The 25,450-nt window shown below is 46.2% G+C and overlaps 2 protein-coding genes across 2 annotated transcripts in view; one reads left to right on the top strand and one right to left on the bottom strand.

Annotated features, from left to right (window-relative positions):
- The window catches only part of LOC103079229 (leukotriene-B(4) omega-hydroxylase 1-like), a 79,138-nt gene that overhangs the window by 25,767 nt on the left and 27,921 nt on the right, over positions 1-25,450 (top strand). The window lies entirely within an intron of this gene.
- LOC103089103 (leukotriene-B(4) omega-hydroxylase 1-like) overlaps positions 12,477-25,450 on the bottom strand; it is a 14,124-nt gene continuing 1,150 nt past the window's right edge. Inside the window, exons 2-12 of the mRNA XM_007460974.1 lie at positions 24,385-24,529; positions 21,630-21,683; positions 21,409-21,536; positions 18,607-18,728; positions 17,553-17,823; positions 16,466-16,532; positions 16,170-16,299; positions 13,458-13,591; positions 13,296-13,360; positions 13,060-13,142; positions 12,477-12,654 (exon numbers count right to left, since the gene is read on the bottom strand). Of these exons, the coding sequence (XP_007461036.1) occupies positions 12,477-12,654; positions 13,060-13,142; positions 13,296-13,360; positions 13,458-13,591; positions 16,170-16,299; positions 16,466-16,532; positions 17,553-17,823; positions 18,607-18,728; positions 21,409-21,536; positions 21,630-21,683; positions 24,385-24,529 (1,377 nt within the window). The remainder of the gene's footprint in view (positions 12,655-13,059; positions 13,143-13,295; positions 13,361-13,457; positions 13,592-16,169; positions 16,300-16,465; positions 16,533-17,552; positions 17,824-18,606; positions 18,729-21,408; positions 21,537-21,629; positions 21,684-24,384; positions 24,530-25,450) is intronic.

Below are 25,450 nucleotides of genomic sequence, written 5' to 3' on the forward strand. Positions count from 1 at the left end.
GGACTCTCAAGCACTGCGCCACCAGGGAAGCCCTGTATTTAATTTTTGATAGTTTGTTTAATATGTGTCTTGGCGTGTTTCTCCTTCGATTTATCCTGTATGGGACTCTCTGTGCTTCCTGGACTTGACTAACTGTTTACTTTCCCATATTAGGGAAGTTTTCAACTATAATCTCTTCAAATATTTTCTCAGTCCCTTTCTTTTTCTCTTCTTCTTATTGTACCCCTATAATTTGAATGTTGGTGCGTTTAATGTTGTTTCAGAGGTCTCTGAGACTGTCTTCAATTCTTTTCATTCTATTTTCTTTATTCTGCTCTGCGGTAGTTATTTCCACTTATTTATCTTCCAGGTCACTTATACCTTCTTCTGCCTCAGTTATTCTGCTATTGATCACTTCTAGAGAATTTTAAATTTCATTTATTGTGTTCTTCATCTCTGTTTGTTTGCTCTTTAGTTCTTCTAGGTCCTTATTAAATGTTTCTTGTATTTTCTCCATTGTATTTCCAAGATTTTGGATCATTTTTACTATCATTACTCTGAATTCTTTTTCAGGTAGACTGCCTATCTCCTCTTCATTTGTTAGTTCTGGTGGGTTTTTGCCTTGCTCCTTCATCTGCTGTGTGTATCTCTGTCTTCTCATTTTGCTTAACTTGCTGTGTTTGGGGTCTCCTTTTCACAGGCTGCAGGTTCGTAGTTTCCCTTGTTTTTGGTGTCTGTCTCCAGTGGCTAAGTTTGGTTCAGTGGGTTGTGTATGCTTCCTGGTGGAGGGGACTAGTGCCTGTGTTCTGGTGGATGACACTGTATCTTGTCTTTCTGGTGGGCAGATTCACGTTTGGTGGTGTGTTTTGGGGTGTTTGTGGTCTTATTATGATTTTAAGCAGCCTCTGTGCTAATGGATGGGGTTGTGGTCCTGTCCTGCTAGTTGTCTGGTATAGGGTGTCCTGCACTGTAGCTTGCTGGTTATTGAGTGGAGCTGGGTCTTGGCGTTGAGATGGAGATCTCTGGGAGATTTTCACTGTTTGATATTATGTGGAGCTGGGAGGTCTCTTGTGGACCAGTGTTCTGAACTGGGCTCTCCCACCTCAGTGGCACAGTCCTGATGCCTGGCTGGAGCACCAAGAGTCTGTGCTCTACACGGCTCAGAATAAAAGGGGGGGGGGGAAAAAGAAAGAAAGAAGAAGATAAAATAAAATAAAGTTATTAAAAGAAAAATAATTATGAAGAAAAAAAAATTCTTTAAAGTAATTACAAAAAACAGGAAAAAAACCGGACAGACAGAATCCTAGGACAAATGGTAAAAGCAAAGCTATACAGACAAAATCACACACAGAATCATACACATACACACTCACAAAAAGAGAAAATGGAAAAAAATATATATCGTTGCTCCCAAAGTCCACCTCCTCAATTTGGGATGATTCGTTGTCTATTCATGTATTCCACAGATGCAGGGTACATCAAGTTAATTGTAGAGATTTAATCCGCTGCTCCTGAGGCTGCTGGGAGAGATTTCCCTTTCTCTTCTTTGTTCGCACAGCTCCCAGGGTTCATCTTTGGATGTGGCCCCGCCTCTGCGTGTAGGTCGCCTGAGGGCGTCTGTTCTTCGCTCAGACAGGACGGGGTTAAAAGAGCAGCTGATTAGGGGGCTCTGGCTCACTCAGACCAGGGGAAGGGAGGGGATGCGGGGCGAGCCTGCGGTGCCAGAGGCCGGCGTGACGTTGCACCAGCCTGAGGCGCGCCGTGCGTTCTCCCGGGAAAGTTGTCCCTGGATCCCGGGACCCTGGCAGTGGCGGGCTGCACAGCCTCCCGGGAGGGGAGGTGTGGGTAGTGACCTGTGCTCGCACACAGGCTTCTTGGTGGCGGCAGCAGCAGCCTTAGCGTCTCATGCCCGTCTCTGGGGTCCGCGCTTTTAGCCGCGGCTCGCGCCCGTCTCTGGAGCTCCTTTAAGCGGCGCTCTTAATCCCCTCTCCTCGCGCACCAGGAAACAAAGAGGCAAGAAAATGTCTCTTGCCTCTGTGGAAGCTCCACACTTTTTCCCGGACTCCCTTCCGGCTAGCCGTGGTGCACTAACCCCCTGCAGGCTGTGTTCACGCAGCCAACCCCAGTCATCTCCCTGGGATCCGACCGAAACCCGAGCCTCGGCTCGCAGCCCCGCCCGCCCCGGCGGGGAGCAGACAAGCCTCTCAGGCTGGTGAGTGCCGGTCGGCACCGATCCTCTGTGCGGGAATCTCTCCGCTTTGCCCTCCGCACCCCTGTGGCTGTGCTCTCTTCCGCGGCTCCGAAGCTCCCCGCTCCGCCACCTGCAGTCTCCGCCCGCCAAGGGGCTTCCCAGTGTGTGGAAACCTTTCCTCCTTCACAGCTCCCTCCCAGAGGTGCAGGTCCTGTCCCTATACTTTGTCTCTGTTTTTTTCTTTTACCCTACCCAGGTACGTGGGAAGTTTCTTGCCTTTTGGGAGGTTTGAGGTCTTCTGCCAGCGTTCAGTGGGTGTTCTGTAGGAGCTGTTCCACATGTAGATGTATTTCTGATGTATTTGTGGGGAGGAAGGTGATCTCCATGCCTTACTTTTCTGCCATCTTGAAGCTCCTCCTATTAAAGATTTGACTGAAGCTGTTCACTTGTGTGAGACAAGTGGTTATTTTACCAGTGAATCCAATGAACCTTAAAAGTGAAAGCAGACTGTTGTCAAAACAGCTACAGGCAACATTCTTTTACAAAGGTGCAGAGCCAGCATGACTAAGCACAGGCAACAGAGTACAAAGGTTAGAGACAAAGGAATAGATCCAATGTGGAGTCAGATTTGTTCTTCCCTGTTATAATAGGAGTCTGGCCACCTACCTGCAGCCCGAGTCAGATAAGGAGATGATGTTTGGTCAATGGAAGGCACCTGCAGGCAATTAGAGGGGATTAGAGGACAGACATCCATCCTCTGCCAAAGGCCACTGCTGCTTTCAGCTTCAGCTAATCCCTCTGGGTTCCAGGAACAGCTACTACCTGGCCTGGGGGTGGTGTCAGCTCTCAGCTGATGCTAGCCCCCAGGGGGCTATACTAGCCTTGATGGTTTCCTTTTGCCCATTGTCAACTGAAATAAAAAATGCACAACGTCAGAACAGTGAGATTCAGTTTTTTTTTAATTTTTTTTATTTTTTATTTTTTTAACATCTTTATTGGGGTATAATTGCTTTACAATGGTGTGTTAGTTTCTGCTTTATAACAGAGTGAGTCAGTTATACATATATATATGTTCCCATATCTCTTCCCTCTTTGTCTCCCTCCCTCCCACCCTCCCTATCTTCAGTTTTATTCAGGAACATTACTGAGGAGTGTTGCCCAGGACACAGCCTCTCAGATAGTTCTGAGGAACTGCTCCAAAGAGGTGAGGAAGGAGGTCAGCATATATGTGATTTTGGCCAAGGGGTATGTGCAATCCAATAAACAGCTTGGTAGATGGTTACTGCTAGTCGTCATGAGGAACAGATGTTTTAGTTAATAATTTTAGTACTTTTCTAAGTATGGGAGGATGCAAGAATTCAGGCTCATAAAATTTTTCCTAAATATCTAAAGTATCTAAAGGCCTGTTTTCCCAATGTGCAGAGTGCCTCATCCTGCTCTCTGTCCTGAATTAGCAATTGCAGTGGCTAATGATTTAATCCTTGTAGAACCAGATGGCAGGCAACATTCCTTATTTACACAGCCAATACTTTGTAAATGGCTCCTACTTAAAGCCACTCTCATGTAGCCCAACTGAGGTCTCTGCCAGGACCCAACTATTACATTCTGCAAAGGGATGGGACACCTCAGCAATCCAGTTATGTGAGTGTCGATGTTTGTGTAGGCACAGAAAAAAATTGAAAAATTATACCCAACACCTGGAATGGGAGGGCAGAGTAGGAGGAAGAATGGTTCTGCTAAATGTCTACATTTACCCAATGGTTTCCTTTTCTTAGATGAAGCCTACAAAGCATTTTTTCATTATAATTACTAATCTGTGTAATTACAAATTATTTATATATATTTTAGATTTATTTCTTTATTATTAATTAATTAAATTTATTTTTGGCTGCATCGGGTCTTAGTTGCTCCATGCGGGATCTTCGCTGACATACACAGGCTCTTCTTTGTGGCACTCGGGCTTCTCTCTGGTTGTGGCATGGGGGTTTTCTCTTCTCTAGTTGTGGTGTGCAGGCTCCAGGGCCCATGGGCTCTGTAGCCATGGCACATGGGTTCCAGAGCACATGGGCTCTGTAGTTTGAGGCACGCAGGCTCTCTAGTTGAGGTGTGTGAGCTCAGTAGCTGCTTAGTTGCCCCACAGCATGAGGGCTTAGTTGCCCCACAGCATGTGGGATCTTAGTTAACTGCCCAGGGACTGAACCCGAGTCCCCTGAATTGTAAGGCAGATTATTTACCACTGGACCACCAGGGAAGTCCCACAGATTATATTTTTAAAGGGAAAAAGTTTTAGTGTTATGCATAGTACCACGCTACTGCATGCTTAGTGCCATGCCTGAGAGGCGGCAGGACGCAATATATGCAACCTGTAGAAGCCAGACGGCGTCATGGTTAAGAACAAGGACTCCAGGTGCCAGGGTTCAAATCAGCACCAGCTGAGTGAATTTGGGCATGTCTCTTTACTTTTCTGTGCCTCAATTTTCTAACCTGAAAACTGAGGGTAATGACAAGGTGGTTGTGAAAATCAAATAAATTAAAATGAGTAAAGGGCTTACAATACTCCCTAGCTTACAGTCAGCACCAAGCATGAGTAATTGCCTTATTTCTCTTATTTTATGACAGAACGAGGACACAGTCACCAGCAATGAGCCTTAGCCCCTACTGGCACACACATCAGCTGTCTTGCAGGCTATGAACATCCCCTGTTCTTTCCCTCTGCCCTTAGCAGGGAAGAGGCTCCTTAGAAAGGAGCAAGGACTGGCTTGGGATCAGATGGCTCCTGGTCAAGGCTAAGCTTTGCCACTCTCCAGCTGTGTGACCTTGGGCAAGTAAATTGCCCTCTCTGAGACTCACATTCCTCCTAAGTAAAAAGGGAATAATAACAGACCCTTGGGGATTGGAGGAGCGAGCCTATGTGTGTCTTAGTTTGCATCCTCTGGAAGTAGATCCTCATACAAGGATTCAAGTGCAAATACTTTATTTGGAGGTGACCTTGAGGCAAGAATTCAGCTGTAAGTTGTTTCCTTGGGAAATAATCCCAGGAAATGCCAGTAGGGCACTGTGGAGGTGAGACTGGGAAGGGAAGTCAGCAGGTAAAGGGTACTTTAGCAAGAAAGCTCACACTGTGGCACCTGGGGCTCAGTCCCTCTCGGGGACAGCAAAGAACATACACCCACAAGTCCTTAGTCAGGGCTGCTTCCAAAGGCATTATTTCTCCAGAATGTCCTGCCCACACCACTCAGCTGAGGTCTGGGGACAGGCCTCCCACAGCAGTTGTTTTCAGGAACACAGCCTGGTGCAGACCATTACAGTGGTTCAGTGACTTCAAGACACATATATTTACACCCTTACACACATACATACACGTTCACCCACACATGCACACAACTGCATACACAATCACATACACATACACACTGTGTACACACAGACACACACACAGTTACATACAGCCACGTGTGCTTGCAGCTACATACACACTTACACACACATGCACACACACGAGTGCAGAGCACAATATATGCATGCATGTAACCATGCACACAATTACATGCATACACTCATATACACACACCATGACACATATGTGTTCACAGTCACACATACACTTACACACAGTCCCACACACAGTCACATAGTCACACACACACATTGAACTAATGGAGACCAAATGTCTTAGAGCTTGTTGTCTCCGAATCTTCTAGAAGAAGGAGCCTCCAACACACTCAGAAGAAGAATGGACACCTCACAACAGCCAGTGACTGAATCAGGCCTGGGTGTGTCTTAACAATTAAGCAGGGGACCCATGGGGTCCATGCCTCCCCTCCTTCTTGTCTCTTATTCATTCACCATCACAGCCCTTAGTGGAAAGTCAAAGCCCATTTGTAGTGGGAGAAAAGACATTTGACACCCCAAGTATAGATAGCTCTTTGAAGGGGTTAGCTTCATGGTGGGGGAAAGAAACTGTGGGTTAACAGGTGGGAAAGTGGGATCAAGCGCAAGGATTTTTTTTTCAAAGATTGAGGAAATAGCAGTGTTATTTGTATTCCATTGGGGATGACCCAATAGACTTCAGGATACATGGTTAATATACAAAAATTAATTGTATTTATATATTCCAGGGGTTGGCACACTATGGTCTATGGACCAAGTCTGGCCTGTGCCCTGTTTCTCTAAGATATACAAGCAATGAATTGTTTTATATTTTAAAAGAATTATAAAAGAAGGAGAGGAAGAGGAGGAGGGCTGTAAGGCCTGAAGTATTTACAATATGGGTCTTTACAGAAAATGTATGCCAACCCTTAGTGAACAATTGGAAAATGTTTTCAAATACCATTTTTTCAAGTATCATGTACCAGAAAAAGTGAAATGTTCAGGTATAAATCTAACAAAATATGTGCATGATTTCTAGGATGAAAGCTTCAAGACACTGATAAAAGAAATCCAAGAAGACCCAAATTAATGGAGAGAAATACAATGTTCATGGAGGAGAAGGTTCAATATTGTTAAGATGCTAAGTCTGCTCAAATCGGTCTACAAATTCTATGAGATCACAATCTCAGGAGGACTTTTGTAGAAATAGATAAGCTGATTACAAAATGTACATGAAAATGCAAAGGATTTATCAGAGGCAAAATTTTTCGGAAAAGGAAAAATTTAGTTGAAGGATTTATAAGACCCCTTTCAACACATAGTATAAAACAACAGTAATAATGACAGTGTGATACTGGTCAAAGGCATATTAATCAATGGAACAGTATAGAGAGTCCAGAAATTTTTAAAAAAATCTTGTAGGGCAAGTCAATATACAAAGGATAGTCTTCTCAGTAAGTAGTACTGGAAAAATTCGACATCCAATGCAAAAAAACAAACAAACAAAAAAACAACTCATCCCATACCTCACACTTTATACAAAATTTAATTTAATATGAACCATAGAACTAAATAATGTAAAAATGTAAAACTTTTAGAAGAAAACATAGAAGACAATCTTTGTGGCCTTAGGTTAAACAGAGAGTTCTTATATATAACACCAACAGCATAATCATAAAATGAAAAAATTGATAAACTGCACTTTATAAACATTTTAAAATTTTGCTCTGTGAAAGAAACTTAAGATAAAGACCAACCACACACTAGGAAAAAAGGCTTGCAAATCACATATCTGACAAAGGATTTGTATGTAAAATGCAACAGTGGAAGGTAACAATCCAAGGAAAATGAATGGGCAAAAGATTTGAACAGGTGCTTTACCACAGAAGATATATGGATGGCAAATAGGCACATGAAAAATTGTTCAACATCATTAGCCATTAGGAAATGCAAATTAAAATCACAGGGACATATCATTGCACACCCATAAGAATGGCTGGGGAAAAAGTGACACCTCCAGGTGCCAGTGAGTATGGGCAGCAGCCAGAACCCTCACACGTTAATGAGAGGAATTTTAAATGACACGGACACCTATGGAAAAGAGTATATGGAGGTTCCTCAAAAAATTAAAAAAAAAACGGCCGTATGATCCAGTAAAACTGAAATCAGGATCTCACAGAGATATCTGCACTCCCATCTTCACTGCAGTATTATTCACAATAGCCAAGATATGTAAACAAACTAAAACTGTCTATCACTGGATGAATGGATGAAGAGGATGTGATACACACACACACACACACACACACACAATGGAATATTAGTCAGCCAGGAGAAAGAAGGAAAACCTGCTCGTTTGTGACAACGTGGTTGGACCTTGAGAGCATTATGCTAAGTGAAATAAGTTAGAGAAAGACAAATACAGGCAGCCTTCCATATCTGCAGGTTCTGCATCTGCATAGTCAACAAATCCCAGTTCAAAAAGATTCGGGGGAGGGGGAAGTCCAAAAAATTCCAAAAAGCAAAACTTGAATTTGCTGTGTACCAGAAACTATTTACATAGCATTTACATTGTATTTGGCATTATAAGGAATCTAGAGATGAGTTAAAGTATGCAGGAGGATGTGCAGGTTGTATGAAAATGCTACACTATTTTATATGAGGGACTTGAGCATCACCAATTATTGGTATCCACGGGGATTCCTGGAACCAATCGCCCCATCCCTCGCAGATACTGAGGGATAACTGTACTGTATGATATTACTTATATGTGGAATCTAAAAAAGACAAACTCAAAGAAACAGAGTAGAGTGATGGTTACTGGGGGTTGGATAAATGGGGAGATACTGGTCAAAGGATACAAACTTCCAGTTTTAAGATTAACAAGTTTGGGGATCTAATGTACAGTATGGTGACTACAGCTAATGGTACTGTGTCAGAAACTTGAATGTTCCTGAAGGAGTAGATCTTAAATGTTCTGACCACAAAAAATAAATGGTAAGTATGTGATGGGGTAGAGGTGGTAGCTAATACTATGTATCATCACTTTCTAAGGTATAAATGTATTAAATCAAAGTGTTGTACACCTTAAACAGAAATGTTATGTGTCAATTATATCTCAATAAAGCTGGGAATTTTAATGAAATTAAAATTTTTAAGTGGCACACTTTGGAAAAAGTTTGGTTGTTTCTTCTAATGTTAAACGTACACATGTAATATGACCCAGCCATCCCATTCCAAGAGCAGTGAACGGCTGTACACAAATATTCATAGTAGCTTTATTCATGACAGCACAAAGTTGAAAACAATCCACATGTCCTCCAACTGGTGAAGAAAATGTGGCTCACCATACTATGGAATATTAAGAAAGTATTGATGCATGCAACATGAATGAATCGTAAATGTGTTGTAAGGGGAAAGAAGCCAGACTATAGGGATGGACAATAGATCAGTGTTTGGCAGGAGTTGGGGTGAAAAGTTTTTGACTATCAAGGGTGACTATGGTAGTGTGTTTACACAACTCTAGACATTTCAAATCTCAGAACTGTACACCAAATAGAGCAAACTTTACTTTTAGTAAATTTTGTAAATTTACATAGTTTTAAAATGAGGCTGAGGATAACTAAGCACATATATTATTTGCATAAATATACTGTGAAATGATATACAAAAAGTAAAGTATTTACCTAAAGATGAAAAAACTAGGAAAACAAAGGACATATGGAGGACAAGTATTTTCACTGAATATCTTATTTTGTACATGAGTGAATGAATCCCCTGTCAAAAATACTACATTTAAAAAGTTAGGCACCACTCATCCAAGAGTGTCTTCTAGTAATCCTGCAGTGGTTCTCCAGGTGATCTGATGCACTTGAGGCTGAGACACCTTGAAAATTGCTTCCTTGGAAGCTAAGGCATGAATTCTGAAGCCAAGCTGACCAAACCTACCCCCACTATACCACTCATCAACTGAGTGACCTTGAGCAAGTGAGTTAATCTCTCCAATCCACAAGATTGGTGTGAGGATGAAATCAGTGTTTACCTGGGGGAGCTGAAGCGTCATAACCTTCTCCCCTCCAGTGGTCTACTTCTGTTAATAGGACCAAAACCAGTGTCTGTGGAGTCATCAAGCCTTACGTGTTGTATGAAAAGTGTTTAACCACACCCACACCTTACATGAATGCATGTGTATCTATTGCTATAAAAATGAAATTTCTACACCAAAAGTTATGTGATTAAGCGTAACTCAATATGTAATTGGTTGTGATATCTCAAGCTTATTAAGGTGCATAAAGAGAATTCTTGCAAAGTGAGACAAACTAAATTATTTCCTGACATAATGCTATTTACTAAAATAAAGAGTGGCTTGAATACCTAACACAAAGATTTTAAAGACCCCCAAGATGATTTTATGTTGTTGAAGGATGTTCACAATACATTATTATATGAAAACCCCAGATTAACAAGAAAAATGTAAGATAAAATAACATTTTTTATGTTGAGATAAAACTCACATAACATAAAATTCATTCATTCCTAAAATTCATAACATTAAAGTGTCGATTCCATGCATCTAGTACATTCACAACGGTGTGCAACCACCACCTCTCCTCTATCTAGTTCCAAAATATTTTCATCACCTGCAAAGCAGACCTGTACTCATTAGCAGTCATTATTTCCTCCTCCACCCTCCAGCTCCTGAATCTATCTCTATGGATGTACCTATTCTGCACATTTCATATAAATGGAATCATATAATATATGACCTTTTGTGTCCGGCTCCTTTCACCTACCATAATGTTTTCAAAGTTCATTCATGTTGTAGCATGTATCAGTGCTTCACTCCTTTTTATGACCCAATAATATTTCTTGTTATGGATATACCTCATTTTATTTATTCATTCATCTGTTAATGGATATTTGAACTGTTTCCCAAATATCCAACTTTTGGCAATTGTGGATGGTGCCACTATGAAGGGCCACGTACAACTTTTTGTTTAAACCCTGCTTTCAATTCTTTTGGGTACATACCTAGGTGCAGGATGGCAGGGTCATATGGTAATTCTAGGTTTAATTTATTGAGGAAACACCAGGCTGTTTCCCACAGTGGCTGCACCATTTTCCATCCCCACCAGCAGTGTATGAGGGTCCCAATTACCCCACATCCTCACCAACCCTTGTTATTTTCCATTGTTTTATATTCTTGCCGTCCTAGTGGGTGTGAAGTGATATCACACTGTGTCATTGATTTGCATTTCCCTAATGATGCATGATGTTGAGTATCTTTCCATGTGCTTGTTAGTCAGTATAATAGTAATTTAAAAAAGGAGATTATATGTAAATGTGATACATTTAGATGTAAATTCAAATTTTTACTTGTCTAAGAATTACATATAAAATTAAAATTTGGCAGTATATGTGAGAGAATATGAACAGTGATTGCTTTGACATGTTTGGATTATGGATATGATTTTTATTTCTTACTTTTTATTATTTGTATTTTCTTCTATGGTAAGGTATCATTTGGGGGAAAAGAAAAACATTTTAAATAAGAACTATGAAGGCAAAGGAAAACATATGTGATTTTCAGCTTAGAATATACTAAATATTTCCTCATTTCATGTTACAGTGTTTCTTTCTAATTTTGCAACCAGTAAGTCTTCTGGCCCCTGAAAGGCTCTGAGACTAGGACTCTATCCCAGGACCTCCTACAGCCTGACTGGGGCAAGTCCTGAGGCAGCTGCTGTCCCAGGTGCTGAAGGAAGTGGCCCCACTCCTGCCCCCTCCACCTCCTCTCACTATTGTGGACCCTCTTGACCTCCACTTCCTAGATGAAAATGAAGTCCTGGGTCATGCGTCTCTGAGGGAAAAAATTGTTTTTCGGTTCCTAGCTTCGGACCAGCTTCACATCAAAGCCCATTGTAACTATGTAACAGATGTTACTATGGAGATTTTGAATTTACTGAATCTTCTAATGACAGTTACCTTCAACGGCAGGTTTCCACACGTCCCAAAACTTAAAAATAACTTTTATAACTTTAAAACATTTTAAATTTGAGAAAGTGATGCAAAAAGAAGGGACGAAATGAACCCTTATTGAGTACTGATGCTTACCAGATACTGAGTCAGTCATTTTTTTTTTTTTTTTTTTTTTTTTTTTTTTGTGGTATGCGGGCCTGTCACTGCTGTGGCCTCTCCCGCTGCGGAGCAGAGGCTCCAGACACACAGGCCCAGCGGCCATGGCTCACGGGCCCAGCCGCGCCACGGCATGCGGGATGCTGTACGCGGGCCTCTCACTGTTGTGGCCTCTCCCATTGCGGAGCACGGGCTCCGGACGCGCAGGCTCAGCGGCCATGGCTCATGGGCCCAGTCGCTCCACGGCACATGGGATCCTCCCGGATCGGGGCACAAACCTGCGTCCCCTGCATCAGCAGGCCGACCCCCAACCACTGCGCAGCCAGGGAAGCCCTGAGTCAGTCATTTTGCTCATGCTTGCTTATAAATCTCCACAACCCACAATAAGGTTGCTACTATTATGTAACAAAGGCACTGAGGCTTAGAGAGAGACATGATTTTCCCCAAGCCAAGCAGCTAGTAAATGGCACACTGGGATGGTGACCACTATAGGAGGGAGTGGTGGATCCAGCGTCATCTGAACCTGACTGCATCTAGCTCTCTGCTCCACCTTCCCTAAAGAGTATCCTTGACCTCGTGATCCAAGATGGAGCTCCAACTACCACATCAATATCCACCTCCTCCCCACCCCCGCCCCCCGCCCCCCAGGTTCATGGCCTCTCAGACCCGCCTGGATCCCCCCAGGACCCAAGCGCCCCTCTCAATGAGACTGGGGCAGACAAGGCAGCACAGTTTTATTCCTAAGAGTCTGCAAAGTGAGGTGTCTAGGGTCAGGGTGGATCGCAGGCCAGACGGTGGTGGGTCACTGCTGACTTGCACTCAGCGGCTCCACACACAACCAAAGTCCGCCCTCCGCGCGCAGGATCAGCTCCGGCTTCCTGAGTGGCTCCTCCTTGTCCGGCAGCACACGGAAGCGCAGCAGCGTGAGCGCCAGGACCACCTTCATCTCTGTCATGGCAAATGACTGCCCAATGCAGTTCCTGTGGGCGAGAGCGGGAGCTCTGACTGCGCCTGGAGCCCTTATCCGGGCCCCACCGTACCGGGTATCTGGCCCACAACCCCCATCCCCACCAACAGGGATGGAGAAGGAGGCTAACCGTGCCTGGAACCCCCACGTGGGTTTACATATCCCCAGAGCTTAGCCCACACTCCAGTCCTGAACTCAGATCAGCAGACAGGGGAACAGGGCTCTCAACACACCTCGGACCCCTCCTCGGGCCCACCACCATTCCCCAGACCCTTACCCATAACGCCCAGTGGAGCAGAGGGAAACTCTGACCATCTTAAACTTTCCCTCTTCCTGGCCCCCAAAATCAAGGCTGGAATTTCAGTCCCAGACTCCTGCGCCCACCACTCCATTCCCACTTCAGATGCCCCGTCCTCACCTGGGCCCCGCGGAGAAGGGAATAAAAGCCAGAGGTGACCTCCCCTTGACGTTTTCTGGGTCAAAGCGGAAAGGGTCATAGACCTGGGGGCAAGGCAAGACAGGGCTACTTGGCAGATGTTTGTATAATGGGGGAGGTGATGTCTGATTTACTAAGCCAGAACCCTGTGCCCTCCTCTAGGGCCCCCGAGGGGAGTGGGCTAGGATGAGGGCGGTGGGGGATAGGGAAGGCAGCACCTCAGGGTCTGGCCACACCGATGGGTTGTGATGGGTCCCGAAAATACTGATGAGGCAGATAACACCTGTGGGAGATGAGGGGCCAGTCAGGACTAGGTCCAAGCCACCTGATTGGGCCCCTCTTTCTGACCAGGAACCTCCTCCCCTAGTCATCGTGGGCACCTTTGGGGATGACCCGTCCATCTGGGAGCACAGTGTCCTGGGTACAGCGGCGGGAGATGACTGTGACTGGGGGGTGCAACCGCAGACTCTCCTTGATGCACATGGTCAGGAAGGGCAACTGGGCCAGATCGTCCCTAAGGAATCCCCATGACAATTATCCAGGGAGTAAAAACAGAGACATTGCCTCCCTCCCCACCCCAGCCCTCCTGCTGTCCCATGAGATCCTCTCTCCCTATAACAAAATTGCCGATGGATCAAATACCTCCAAACACATTAAGTTGTATACATTAGATATGTACAGTTTTTTCTTTGTCCATCATACCTCAATAAAGTGGTTCTTAGAAAGAAAAGCAATATCACAGAAGAACCAGACAAAATTTAGTGAGATATTTTCAGAAGTTTTTCTAAGCAAAATATCAAAGAGCCAACCATAAAAACGTTTACAAATTCTTATAAAAATAAAATATTCTTGGGCTTCCCTGGTGGCGCAGTGGTTGGGAGTCCACCTGCTGATGCAGGGGACGCGGGTTCGTGCCCCGGTCCGGGAGGATCCCACATGCCGCGGAGCGGCAGCGCCCGTGAGCTGTGGCCGCTGAGCCTGCACGTCCGGAACCTGTTGCTCCGCAGTGGGAGAGGCCACAGCAGTGAGGGGCCCACGGACCGCCAAAAAAAAAAAAAATAATAAAAATAAAAATAAATAAATAAATAAATAAAATATTCTTTATGGCAAGATAGCGAAATCAAAAGGCAAATGAGTAAGAAAAGATCAGATTCACTGTTGACTCTTATTTATTACAGCACTAGAGATACTAGCTAATGCAATTAGAGGAAAAAGGAGAGTAATGCCATTTGAAATGTGGGGTAAATATGTCATTTTTGGCAGGTAATGATTTTATACTTAGAAAACAAGAGAATTCACTGGAAAGCTTTTATAAGCATCGAAGATAAGATTCAGTAAGGGGACTGAATTCTTTTTCTTTAATCCCCTTTATTTTGTGTGGTGTTTTAAATTCTTAATAGTTGATGCAGTTAACTAGTTCAAAATTGGAAAAGTACAAAACACCACACCCATGGCCCAACAGCACTCATTTTCCCTCCTCACAGTTTGCCGAGTGATGATTTTTATATGTATCCTTCCAGAGGTACTTTTTTGCATTAAAAAAATATATAGTAGCATACTATGTACTATACACACTGCTCTGTGTCTTTTTCATGTAACAGCCTATCAATCTCTTCTTGTCCATCTCTTGGGCCCAGTGTCCATCTCTTGGGCCTTTCCTACTCTGGAGCTATAAAATAATTTCCCATGGTTTCCTCTAGAGCCTTTAAGACTCCTTTATTTTTTATTTTAAATATTTGATTCATGTAGATGTTATTTTCTTATGACATAAGAGCAGGTTGAATTAACCTTTTTCCATGTAGCTCTCCAGTTGTTCCAAGTTTTTATTAAATGAACTTTATTTTTCCTATTGATATGGGACTCCATATTTAGCATTTACTATGTTCACTGCACAAGAAATTTATATCCATAAATTATTAGTTTTTGTATTAGAAAGAATAGATGATGAAAGAAATGATGATGATGTTATAAAATATCTGGATTAACATTAACAAGAAATGTGAATGTATTCCAAATGAACTTATAAATATTTCTCAATACAGATAGACTAGATGATTCACCATAGCAACAAGAGTATCTAAGGGTTAATTTAGCAAAAGCTGCATAAGACCTCTATACTAAAATTTTAAACTCTATTAAAAGACTAGAGATTATTTGAATATACAAAAATGGGTATTCATTCCACACTCTGGGATAGTGTGTGTTAATAGTGTGTGTAATCTGTTTTCCACAAGCCAATCATATGTTCAGTTAAACCTCCTCCCTCACTCATTTCTCTCTCTCTGTCTCTCTCTTTCTCCCCTTCCCCACATCACTTCATTTTTGCCCAGCTGTCTTCTTGACCTAACTGCATCTCAAATGCATCCAGATATCTACTGATCATCTTTCAGGGTCTCAGCTGAGGCACTTTTTTCCACCCTCGACTTTGCCTCTCTTACTCAAAACCCCAGCACTGCCCATGTACACTGGGAGTGTCCTGACCTGGGGTTATTCCTCACCAGGCTGGGAGCTCCTGGAAGGCAAAGACTGGGTCTGGGTCCTTCCTGAGTCTCCAGGACACCGAATGGGGCTGGAAAGAATTGGAAATGGCATACAATTGGGGATAGGAAGGCAGGCAGTTTGGCAGTGTTTCCTAAATGGGAACTGGATGGATGAAGATGCAGCTGTTCTGGACAGGAGTTGAATGACTTTAGTCCTCAGTGTTCCCTGTGAATCCTGGACTAAATAATATGAAGAATCAGGGGACAGGAGATCAGAAAACACTCAGGGATGAAGATGTTTGAAAACATGTGATTCAGAGAGAAAAGTAAGGGAGTGGAGGGGAAGTTCACTTACTGAATATGTGCTAAGTGGCATCATCAGCCCTCACACATTGTCGCTAATTCTCTCAGAAATCCAGGTCTTTCTGTCCCAAGAGCCTGCAAACTTTCCCCTGTTATACATACTGGGTACTAGACCCTGCCTCTGGGCTCTTCTCCTATTCCCACTAAGCAATAATGACAGAATCAACAAAAGGATCTCCCCTCTTCCCCAGCCAGGGTGCAAGGCCAATGTGAGGGGCTCAGAAAAAGACCAGGAGGACCTGCACTCACCATTCAATCTCCTTAGGCTCACGGTCCCTCAGGAGTTCTTGCACCTCCTGCCGGCAGCGCTCCTGGTATTCCGGGTGCTTTGCAAGGTTGTACAGGGCCCAGGAGAGGCCGCTGGCTGTGGTGTCATGGCCTGAGGGGCATCAGAAAAGCTTGGGTCTCTGGCTACTTCAGCACCAGAAGGCGGACAGAACCCTCACAGTAAGGCCCGTGGGGAGGATGGGGAGGGATGGGGTGATCTAGTTCCTTGGTGGGGGAGAGACCCCTTCCCCTCTGTAGTCTCACACTGGGACCCTCACCCTCAAACATGAAGGTGTCAGCTTCAGCTCGGATATCTTCGTCTGATAATCCCTTCCCATCTTCATCCTGGAGAGAAAGCAAGATCCCCAGAATCACTGAGGGCCCCTGAGCCTAAACTGAGACAATCTCAACCTCCATCATCCATCCAGAAACCCAAGCCCACCCTGAACTCCTAGACCTCGTTCGCTTGCTATCACACGAGGGCCCACTCCACAGGCCTCCTCTTGACCTCTTTGCCTCCTGTATTGTCCCTGGTGAAAGGAATCAATGATCTATAAATATTTTCATGTCTCTACATGATGCAACCTGGGTTACAGGATGATTGAGTGGCAACTTGACTTGGAAGCTATAGCTTGAGCATTGCCCCAAAGCCATTTGCTCATATGTTAGGATAGTAAATCCAGGGATTCCTTATCTCTCCTGGGAATAAGGAATGGGTTATAAACCTGTAGAATCTATAGGCTTTGCCTTCTCTCCCACGAGGATTTGTTCAAGTTCAAGAACAATCTATTTTCTTCCCTTCTCCTCTCTTCCCTCCCCTCCCCTCCCCTCCCCTTCCCTCCTGTTCCCTTTCCTTCTCTCTCTCTCTCCCCCTCTCTCCCCCCCGTAGGGAAGAAGGGGCAGATGTCCTGCATAAATTCTAAAGTTCAAAATCTGGAGGTACTTATCCTGAAATGCAAGCATGGCTGCATGTATAGGTAAAACATTATGGAGCCCTCAGAGAAATTTAGGAATGGGGAACCATAGCTACAATTCTACTCTGCCTACTGTTACCGCTATAAGTAATAAATGGGCTGCTCTGATCTAGAGTTTTGCATATATACATACCTGTATATATACAGTCTGCCTCTGTGGTAGACTAACTTATTAGCTTGTAAGTAGAGTAAAATCTCAGGACTTCACAGTTTCAGACTCAGCAATCCCCTGCAGGGGGATTCCACACACTCATCTCTAAAACTTATCCCTGACCCATCCCTCCCTCAAGCACCTCACATGGCTCCCCAGTACCCTCTGCATCCCGTCCAAGCTCTTTGATCAAATCGAGGTCCATTCTAATACTTCTACTCAGATCTCAGAGGAGCCCACCTTGGACAGCAGGAGCACATCAATGAAGTCCAAGGTCTTGGACTTAGCCTTGGCCTTGAGGAAGTCATCAATACCCTGACTGGGGAGGGTACGCCGCCGCTCCCGGATGACAACGTCTGTGAAGTCGTGAACCAGGCGGCAGGCCCTGCGGAAGCACCGCCCGTCGGGGCTCAGGTAGTACAGGAGGTCTACGCTCAGGAAGATCTGCTGGTGCCGCTTTGCCACTAGGGCACTGAGCTCCAAGATGGCAGCAATATATTCACTGGGCTTCCTGCAGGATGAGAGCATGAAGGAAGCCAACGACATAAAACACCTGAAACCCAGAAGCCGGGAGCCACCTCCCTTCAGGAAACTGAGGCTCCAAGAACAGATGGCCCACAGACACAGTGTGGGGAGGAGCCAGGACACGAGAGTCTCCAGACTCTTCTCTCCTACATCCCATCTCTGTGAGCTGCCTCCATGCCCCAGGCACCCAGAGCACGGCTTAGATATCATGCTTCTTTCCTCTGTCTCTCAGCCAGTACCTGCCCCTTCTCCTTCCCCAAACTGTCCACATGGCTCAGAACTTATCCTCTGCTAGCTGCTCAATGGCCCAGCCCTTCCCTATTCTCCTTACATCCAGTGTCAACAGCATTCAGTGTCTACATGACAGTTGGTCTTCTATCGAGTCAGATGTCCAAGCTCAACTTTAACCAAGACCCTCATCTGCTCAAACACATTCCTTGGCTCCCAGGAAACTTCAGATAAAGTTCATATCCTCTGTGTCTGACTTCAGAATGTCCTTAAGACATAACCCTGCCCACTCCTCCAAACTTATTTCCAAGTTGTCTCCTCACTGTTGCTCACACTTTGCTCATCCTACCCTCCTGGCCTTTATCAAACAGTTCTACTTACCTGAAAGGTTAGCTCCTTTTCTTTCCCTTTCCCTGTCCTTCAATGTCCAGCTCTGACCCGCCTCCTCCAGGAAGGCCCTTCTGATAGCCCTGGTCAGTCCTCCCTCCCCCATCTACTCCCTTGGGTGGCTCATATTCCTGGGCCCTGGGCTGAGACTCACTCCTGGCAATTGCTGTCGAAACTGAAGACGCATTTCTGCAGACTGTCCAGGGTCATGAGGCTGATGTGTTCAAACATGTCCAGATGGGTGTGGCCCTCTGTGACCAGGTGCTGCCACTTGGCCTGGACAAAGAAGGGGACAGAGCTGTGGCTGGGAACTGACTCCCCTGACCCCTCCCTAACCCCTAAACACCAAGATGCACTCCCACAGATTCTGACTCCTGGGCCCAGGCACACAACCCTAGGGAGGACCACACCTGGGTAGGTGTTAAAGCTGTTACTGTTAGGGCATGAAGTCACCATGGCTGAGAGTCAGGAGATCTGGGTTTTTAAATCCTGGCTCTGCCCACTATACTCTTTGTACCCTTGGTCAACTTATTACATAAAATAAGTGCTCAACAAATGTTAGCTTCCATCATCTTCATTGTTATAAATTGATTAGGAAAATGTCCCCTATGTTGAGAGAGGTAGTCCTCCATGGGTCCTGAGCACCCCTGCACTTTTTTGCTGGGTATGCCAAAAAATTGCAAGACTCTGATGTTCTTTACCTGGGCCATTTCTCAGAGTTGTGTTTGTAGCAAACAACCTTGAGGAGTGAGGTCATGTTGAAACCTTGTAACCCAGATTGAGACTTGAACCCATGGTCTTTTAACTGAAATCACACGCTTGGTCTCAGGACTTAATGAAGCTCAGGTTCTTGATGTCTCATTGCAGAAAGAATTCAGTGAGAGACAAAGTGATGGGTAAGAAGAGGATTTATTTAGGGAGAAACACATTCCACAGAGTGTGGGCCATCTCAGAAGGTGAGAGCGGCCCCAGGGTACTGGGCTGTCAGTTTTTATAGGGGTGGGTAATTTCATGGGCTAATGAGTGGGAGGAATATTCCGGCTATTTTGGGGAAGGGGTGGGGATTTCCAGGAATTGGGCTACTGCTCTCTTTTTGACCTTTATGGTCAGGCTTCGAACTGTCATGGCACTTGTGGGTGTGTCATTTAGCGAGCTGATGTGTTACAATGAGCGTATATTGGGGCTCAAGGTCTAGTGGAAGTCACCTCGTCCGCCATCTTGGATCTATTCGGTTGTAATCAGTTTATGTCATGTCCTCTGGCTATGTCATTCATTTAAAGGTTGTGCCCTGCCCCCTTCCCTCCTGTTTCAATGCCTCCCCCTGGACAAATACCAGGCTTGCTTCTCATTGCTATAAAAGTCATAGAGTCCCTAAACCTAGGGCTCCTTCCCTTGTAATACAACATACTATACGAGCAGGCATCTATTGAAGCCCACCTGTGTCATCCTCAGGGTATTTGGTGACTTGTAAGAAGAATGCAAACCAACAAGAAGCACAGGCTGTTTTCTGTGCCAAAAGTAATACATTGTCCTTTGTCTCCAACCCAGGAGTCTCATGACTTCTGGCAGAATCCACAAAAGAGTAACAAGCTCCCTTGTCAGCTTGCAGGTATGGAAAAATCTGAGGCACTTCACAAAATCCTTATGTCCACTACTCCATTCCCATGTATATATCCCAACCTTTCGCAATGTAGTTTTTCAGTAACTTCTATTAGGAGGTGGAGCCTATTTCACCATCCTTCGATTCTGAGCTGGCCTTGGACTTGTTTTGGCCAATAGACTGTGGTGAAAATAATGAGGTGATCATCCCAAACCTAGACCCCCCTGGGCACTGCAGCTTCCTCTCAGTCTTTTCAAACCCTGCCTCTGCCATTTGAGCCAGCCTGAGATGTCTTCTGAAGGGAGAGGATCACATGAAAGGAAGTCTAGTTGCCCTAGCTGAGGTCACCCTAGGTCCGCTTGCAGCCAACCAAGCTCCAAACATGTGAGAGGACTGACCCCAGATCAGCAATGCTTCGTATCTGTATGGTCAGGCCGCCCAAGATAGTTGTCCTCTTGTTCTCTGTACATCCCTTGCTTGACCAGTCCTTGTTTCACCTACACCCTATTCACATGGCTGACCTTCCCTCTTAATCATGGAGCCTAATCAGTAACTGCCTAAATACTCGCCCCCAGCCCCAGATAGTCATTGTTCTAATGTTTAGATCAAAACATCTCCACCATGATAGCTTATCAAAGGGGTAGTGAGGGGTATGCTCCTCTGCTGGTTTCCTTGGTAACTTATGAGCCAACCTGATGTCAATTCCCCTACAACTGGTAACCTCTCACCCATCCACCCCCATAGGAAGACTGCCGCCATGTCCTTCCCGCTGTCGACCGCACATGGTGGGGTGTCACTCCAGGACCTTGCTTCAGACGTGTAAGATGCCCCCGTCCATTAAACCACTGATGTCTCTGTTACTGACTCCAGCTCTTTCTTCAGTCTTGAGGCTGCAGGCCTGTGGGGTGCAGCCCAACACTATCTGACCCACAGCTGATTATAGATACGTGAGTGACCCCATCTACATTCAGAGGAACCAGCCAACTGACTCACAGACTTGCTGTCAATACTAAACCCTTACTGTTTTGAAGTGATTTGTTACTCAGGAATAACTACTACGTGATATTCATCATTATCATCAAACGTGCCTTAAGATTCCATGGTTTCTGTGAAGGTAAAATAGAAACTATTACCTTCTCAGCACCTACTATGTGCCAGGAACATGGCTCCATTATGTTATCTCGACCACCCTGCAAAGCAGGGATCACATCATACTCATTTTATAGCCAAGGAAATTGAGGCTCAGAAGGAAAGAACAATGGCCCAAGCCACCCAGAAGAGGCAGAATTACAGACAAGATGTATCTGAGTCCCTGTTGTCCCCAAGACTCAGGGACCCTGAGTTCAAGATACTCACATGCATGATGTCTGCACTCTTGGTGAAAATCTTCATATAGGGCTTCAGGATGTTGAAGTGGAAGGCGGGTGTCAGCATGCGACGGTGGCTGCTCCATTTGTCACCGGCACTCAGCAGGAGCCCATCCCCTAGCAGAGACAGCCACAGGGAGTGGGCAAGGGCAGCACCTTCCCCTGGGCCTCCAAGGTTGTCCCAAACCCCCTTCACTCACAGTTACTCACCCAGCCAGGGCTTCAGAAAGTCGTAGAAGTGCACGTCCTTGGGTGCGACGGTGGCTGACATGAATGAGGACCATCAGGGGCCAGGAAGAAGGGGAGGGGCGGGATTTTGGTGGGAGGTGGAGGCTCCCAGCCGGGAACCTGCATTCCCCCTCCAAGCCCAGCATAGCAGGAATGAGGCCAAGAGCACAGGAAACTGGGGGGAGGGGGGGAAGGGAGGGGAACAGGCCAGGCTGCAGCACAGAATACAGTCAAGACAGAGCCCATAGACACAACTCTATATGCTTAGACACACCCCAACATGACACAACATACCCCAACATGACTTGACATGGCACCTTATAAACACCGAAGCACAGCCCAGCACTTTACAAAACACCTTTACAGGGACCTAGGGACGTTACATCTGCCCCAGCACTCTGACCTCTCCTGAGACGTCTGACAGGGCCCCAACGTGTACGACACAACCTGACATGACAAAACATGCTCTGCCATGGACCTGAAGACAATCTGACATCAGGCAAGACCAAGACATACTCTAAGACCTGCATCAGACACGACTCACATAAGGTCCCAGGCATTTCTCAGAGTGACCCTGAGTCCCAGACCTCAGACAAACTCCAAATGTGGCCCAGACGTGACCAGCAGGAGAACCAGACAATCTCTAATGGCATCTCACATAAGAATCAGAGACTCCAAGATGCCTCAGATGTCCTTGGCCACAGCTGAGTCCCAGAAATGACTGAGACCATCTCCATTTGAGCTCAGGTATAAACATACACAAGGTGTCACCAGGTATAACATACACCAGCTGTAACCAGAATCCAGGTAGAAACATACGTGACCAGACGTGGCTATACAGCAGACATTGCACAGACATGACCACAGGTCAGGCAGGTGGGAATCCAGGTGAGAGGGAGGCAGTGGCGTCTCTGCCATAGCCCCTTCTGTCTGCACCCTGGTCACCTTCCCACCTGGAGGCAACACAGAGACCATGGCAGTGGGCAAGCTGTGGCCAGGGAGGTGTCTACCTGGAGCAAAGAGCACAGGCTTGATGCAGGTGGGGTGGAAGATGTGGGTGACCACATGCCAGGGTCCAACCCACCAATGGCACACATCCCATAGGTGCTGATCTGCCCCTGTGTGTACAGGAGACCTTCCTCTGAGCTCTGAATCTGGACAGGCACAAAAATGACCCAATTCACACTCTTCCAGGCTGCCAGAGGGAAGGACTTGCAAGGAAGGGATCCAGACCTGAACCTATGAATCACCTCCAGCAGCTGCTCATCTGTCCTCAGCCTCCTCCTGGGCTCCCTCCCCATACCCTCCATACATGACAATTGGGGTCCCTCAGGTGCAAGGATAGAAAGGGTTTTTCCCTGTTTGGATCCCAAATACCATGTTCACCTGACTTCTCTTCCATCCTCATATTCCAGGTACGGAAACTGAGGCTCTGAATGATGAAGTCACTTGCCAACAGTCTCCCAGACACTTAGCCTGAGACTCCAGCCCAGGTCTGTCTGAATCCAGGGCCTGAGTTCTTAACCATCCAGCTGCTCTGAGCCCCAAAACAATAGCTCAGAGGACCCTATGCTTCTCAGACAGGGCACTCAGCGTCTCAGGGACACAGAGATTGGTCCCATGACCCAGGCAAGGGAAATTAAAGGGAATCTTGTATCTTTTCCTGGAAATGTTGTGAATGAGGTCACTTTTCCATGGGGGTTGAGCTTCTGGCATTCATCTTTACCATGATGAGAGTGAAGCCATCACAGATGAACACAGAACTGAAAGATGAAGACAGATTTCTGATGACATTGTTTAAGACCTGGATCCAGCTGGGCCTGAAGACACCCTCCTTGGACCTTACTATCAATTGATTCTCTTTCTTTCCTTAGAACATACAGGGTTGCATTTCCACCACTAACAGCCGAAAGAGACTTCAGCAGCCAGAGAGAGCCAGGGATCTTCCCAGAGTCACTGAGCATTCTTGTGTTTCAACCAAGGTTTCTGTCAGTTGCTGCCTGTTCATTCCCCTGCTTGCCAGGTCTGTCTGGGGATGGGAGGAACAGGGGGCAAGAGAAGGGAGGCAGGGTGCGGTGGAGTCTCCTCAGGGAGATTCCTGGGGACTGGAGAAGGAGGACACTGAACTAAAAGTGGTCGAGCTGCAGGACAGAGTCAAAGAAACTGACCCACCAGAGAGGTGGATGTCATGGAAATAGCAGCCCAGATCTTCCACCAGCCACGAGTCTTCATTGCTCTGGGCCTGGGGATGGGTGGGACTGAGGGAAGGCCTGGCAGGGGGCCTGGGTTGCTATGAATTTCCACTGCACCACTTTACCCTCTGCTTTAAAAAATGTCTGCTCATCGATCCAGACACAGTTCCAACAACTCCTCCAGGAAGCCTTCCGGGATGCCCCAGCAGAAAACCTTGCTTCTCCTCTGGGTTGCCATAGCCCATCTCCCTCTGGCCAATTCCTGACCACACCAGGTCAGGGATCTCTCTGTCCAGACCTGTGTCCTCAAGATTGGAGGTGTCCTTCACCCAGAACACCAGGGTGGGGTGCAGATGGCAGTGACAGGAGGAAGGAGGCAGTGAGATGGGGGCTGGTGAATACTTGAAGGAAAGAGGAAGATGGCTGAGAGAGAAGAGGGAAGAAAGGGCCGGGGTCCTGTAGGGGCCACATTGAAGCTTGGCAGGGAGGAGCTGGAAGCTCTCAGATGTGTCATGGCACCACCACCACAAGCTCTGCATGGGTACCTGAGGCATTGGCGACATTCCGGATCAAGTCAGGATGGCAGAAAATGACCAGGGGGGTGATAGGGCCCATCCAGATCATGTATCCCTGGGGGTAGTTGGCCACCAGCTGAGTTAAGCCCCTCAAGCCCTGCTCCGTGGGGGGGTACTGCAAGCAAGGTAAGGACCATCAATTCCGAGAAGGAACCGCTGCAGTGGACGGTGTGTGGGATTCTGCACAGATGGAAGGAATCTCTGCTTCCTCCTGTTCCTTCTCTCTGAGGGCAGGAGGGTCCTGGGGGCCTCTTCATGTCCCCAGAGTGTATCCCAGGGCACAGGGAGAAGACACGCTCTCTGCCCACAGGGAGGGTGACCTTAGCTTGAGAAGACAAATCTTTCTTGTCCTGGAAGGTGGTCCCAGCCCCAGGGGCAACCACAGGAGCAGATCCCCAGTGGTGAGGTTTGTGGGTAGCAGGGTGGCCGCAGGACTTGTGGACTGGGTTTTGGTCCCACATCCTTTCATATTCTGGCTGGTCCACATGGCCTCTGGTTCCTTGCATGGTAAAGGGTCTGCAGACCTGGGACCTTCCAGCCCTCGCCAACCCCAAGGGATGGTCGTGAATTCTGCCCATCAATCAATATAGCAATTCTGCCCTCTGAACCCCCTCTGCTGGCCATGCTCTATGCAGAGTGCATCCTGTGTGTCTATTTGTCTGCAAGCTATGGACATGGCTTTCAATTGTGCCATTTACAAATGAAGAAACTGAGGCCATATGCCCCCAAAGGGAAAGAAGTATGGGTTGCCTCCTCGTGAAGCATCCTCTCCCCAGGATGCCCCATTCAAACCTGACAAATACCCCCAGGTGCTCTAGACAAGTGAACGTAAATCATTTGCACCTTTGTGACTTGCTCCTGTCTCCTCAAGGACCTTGAGGTGAGGATTCAAAGCACTAGATGAGATTGGGCTGGAGAGGGAGAGTGACTCAGCCAAGGTCACACAGCAAGAGTGGCTGGAGGAAGGAAAAGTGACGAAGACCGGCCCCTCACAGACAAGCCCTTGGAGGGGAAGGCAGAACTGCAGCAACTTTGT

The sequence above is a fragment of the Lipotes vexillifer genome, unplaced genomic scaffold (assembly GCF_000442215.2).
Source record: "Lipotes vexillifer unplaced genomic scaffold, Lipotes_vexillifer_v1.1 scaffold469, whole genome shotgun sequence".
Classification (NCBI taxonomy): domain Eukaryota; kingdom Metazoa; phylum Chordata; class Mammalia; order Artiodactyla; family Lipotidae; genus Lipotes; species Lipotes vexillifer.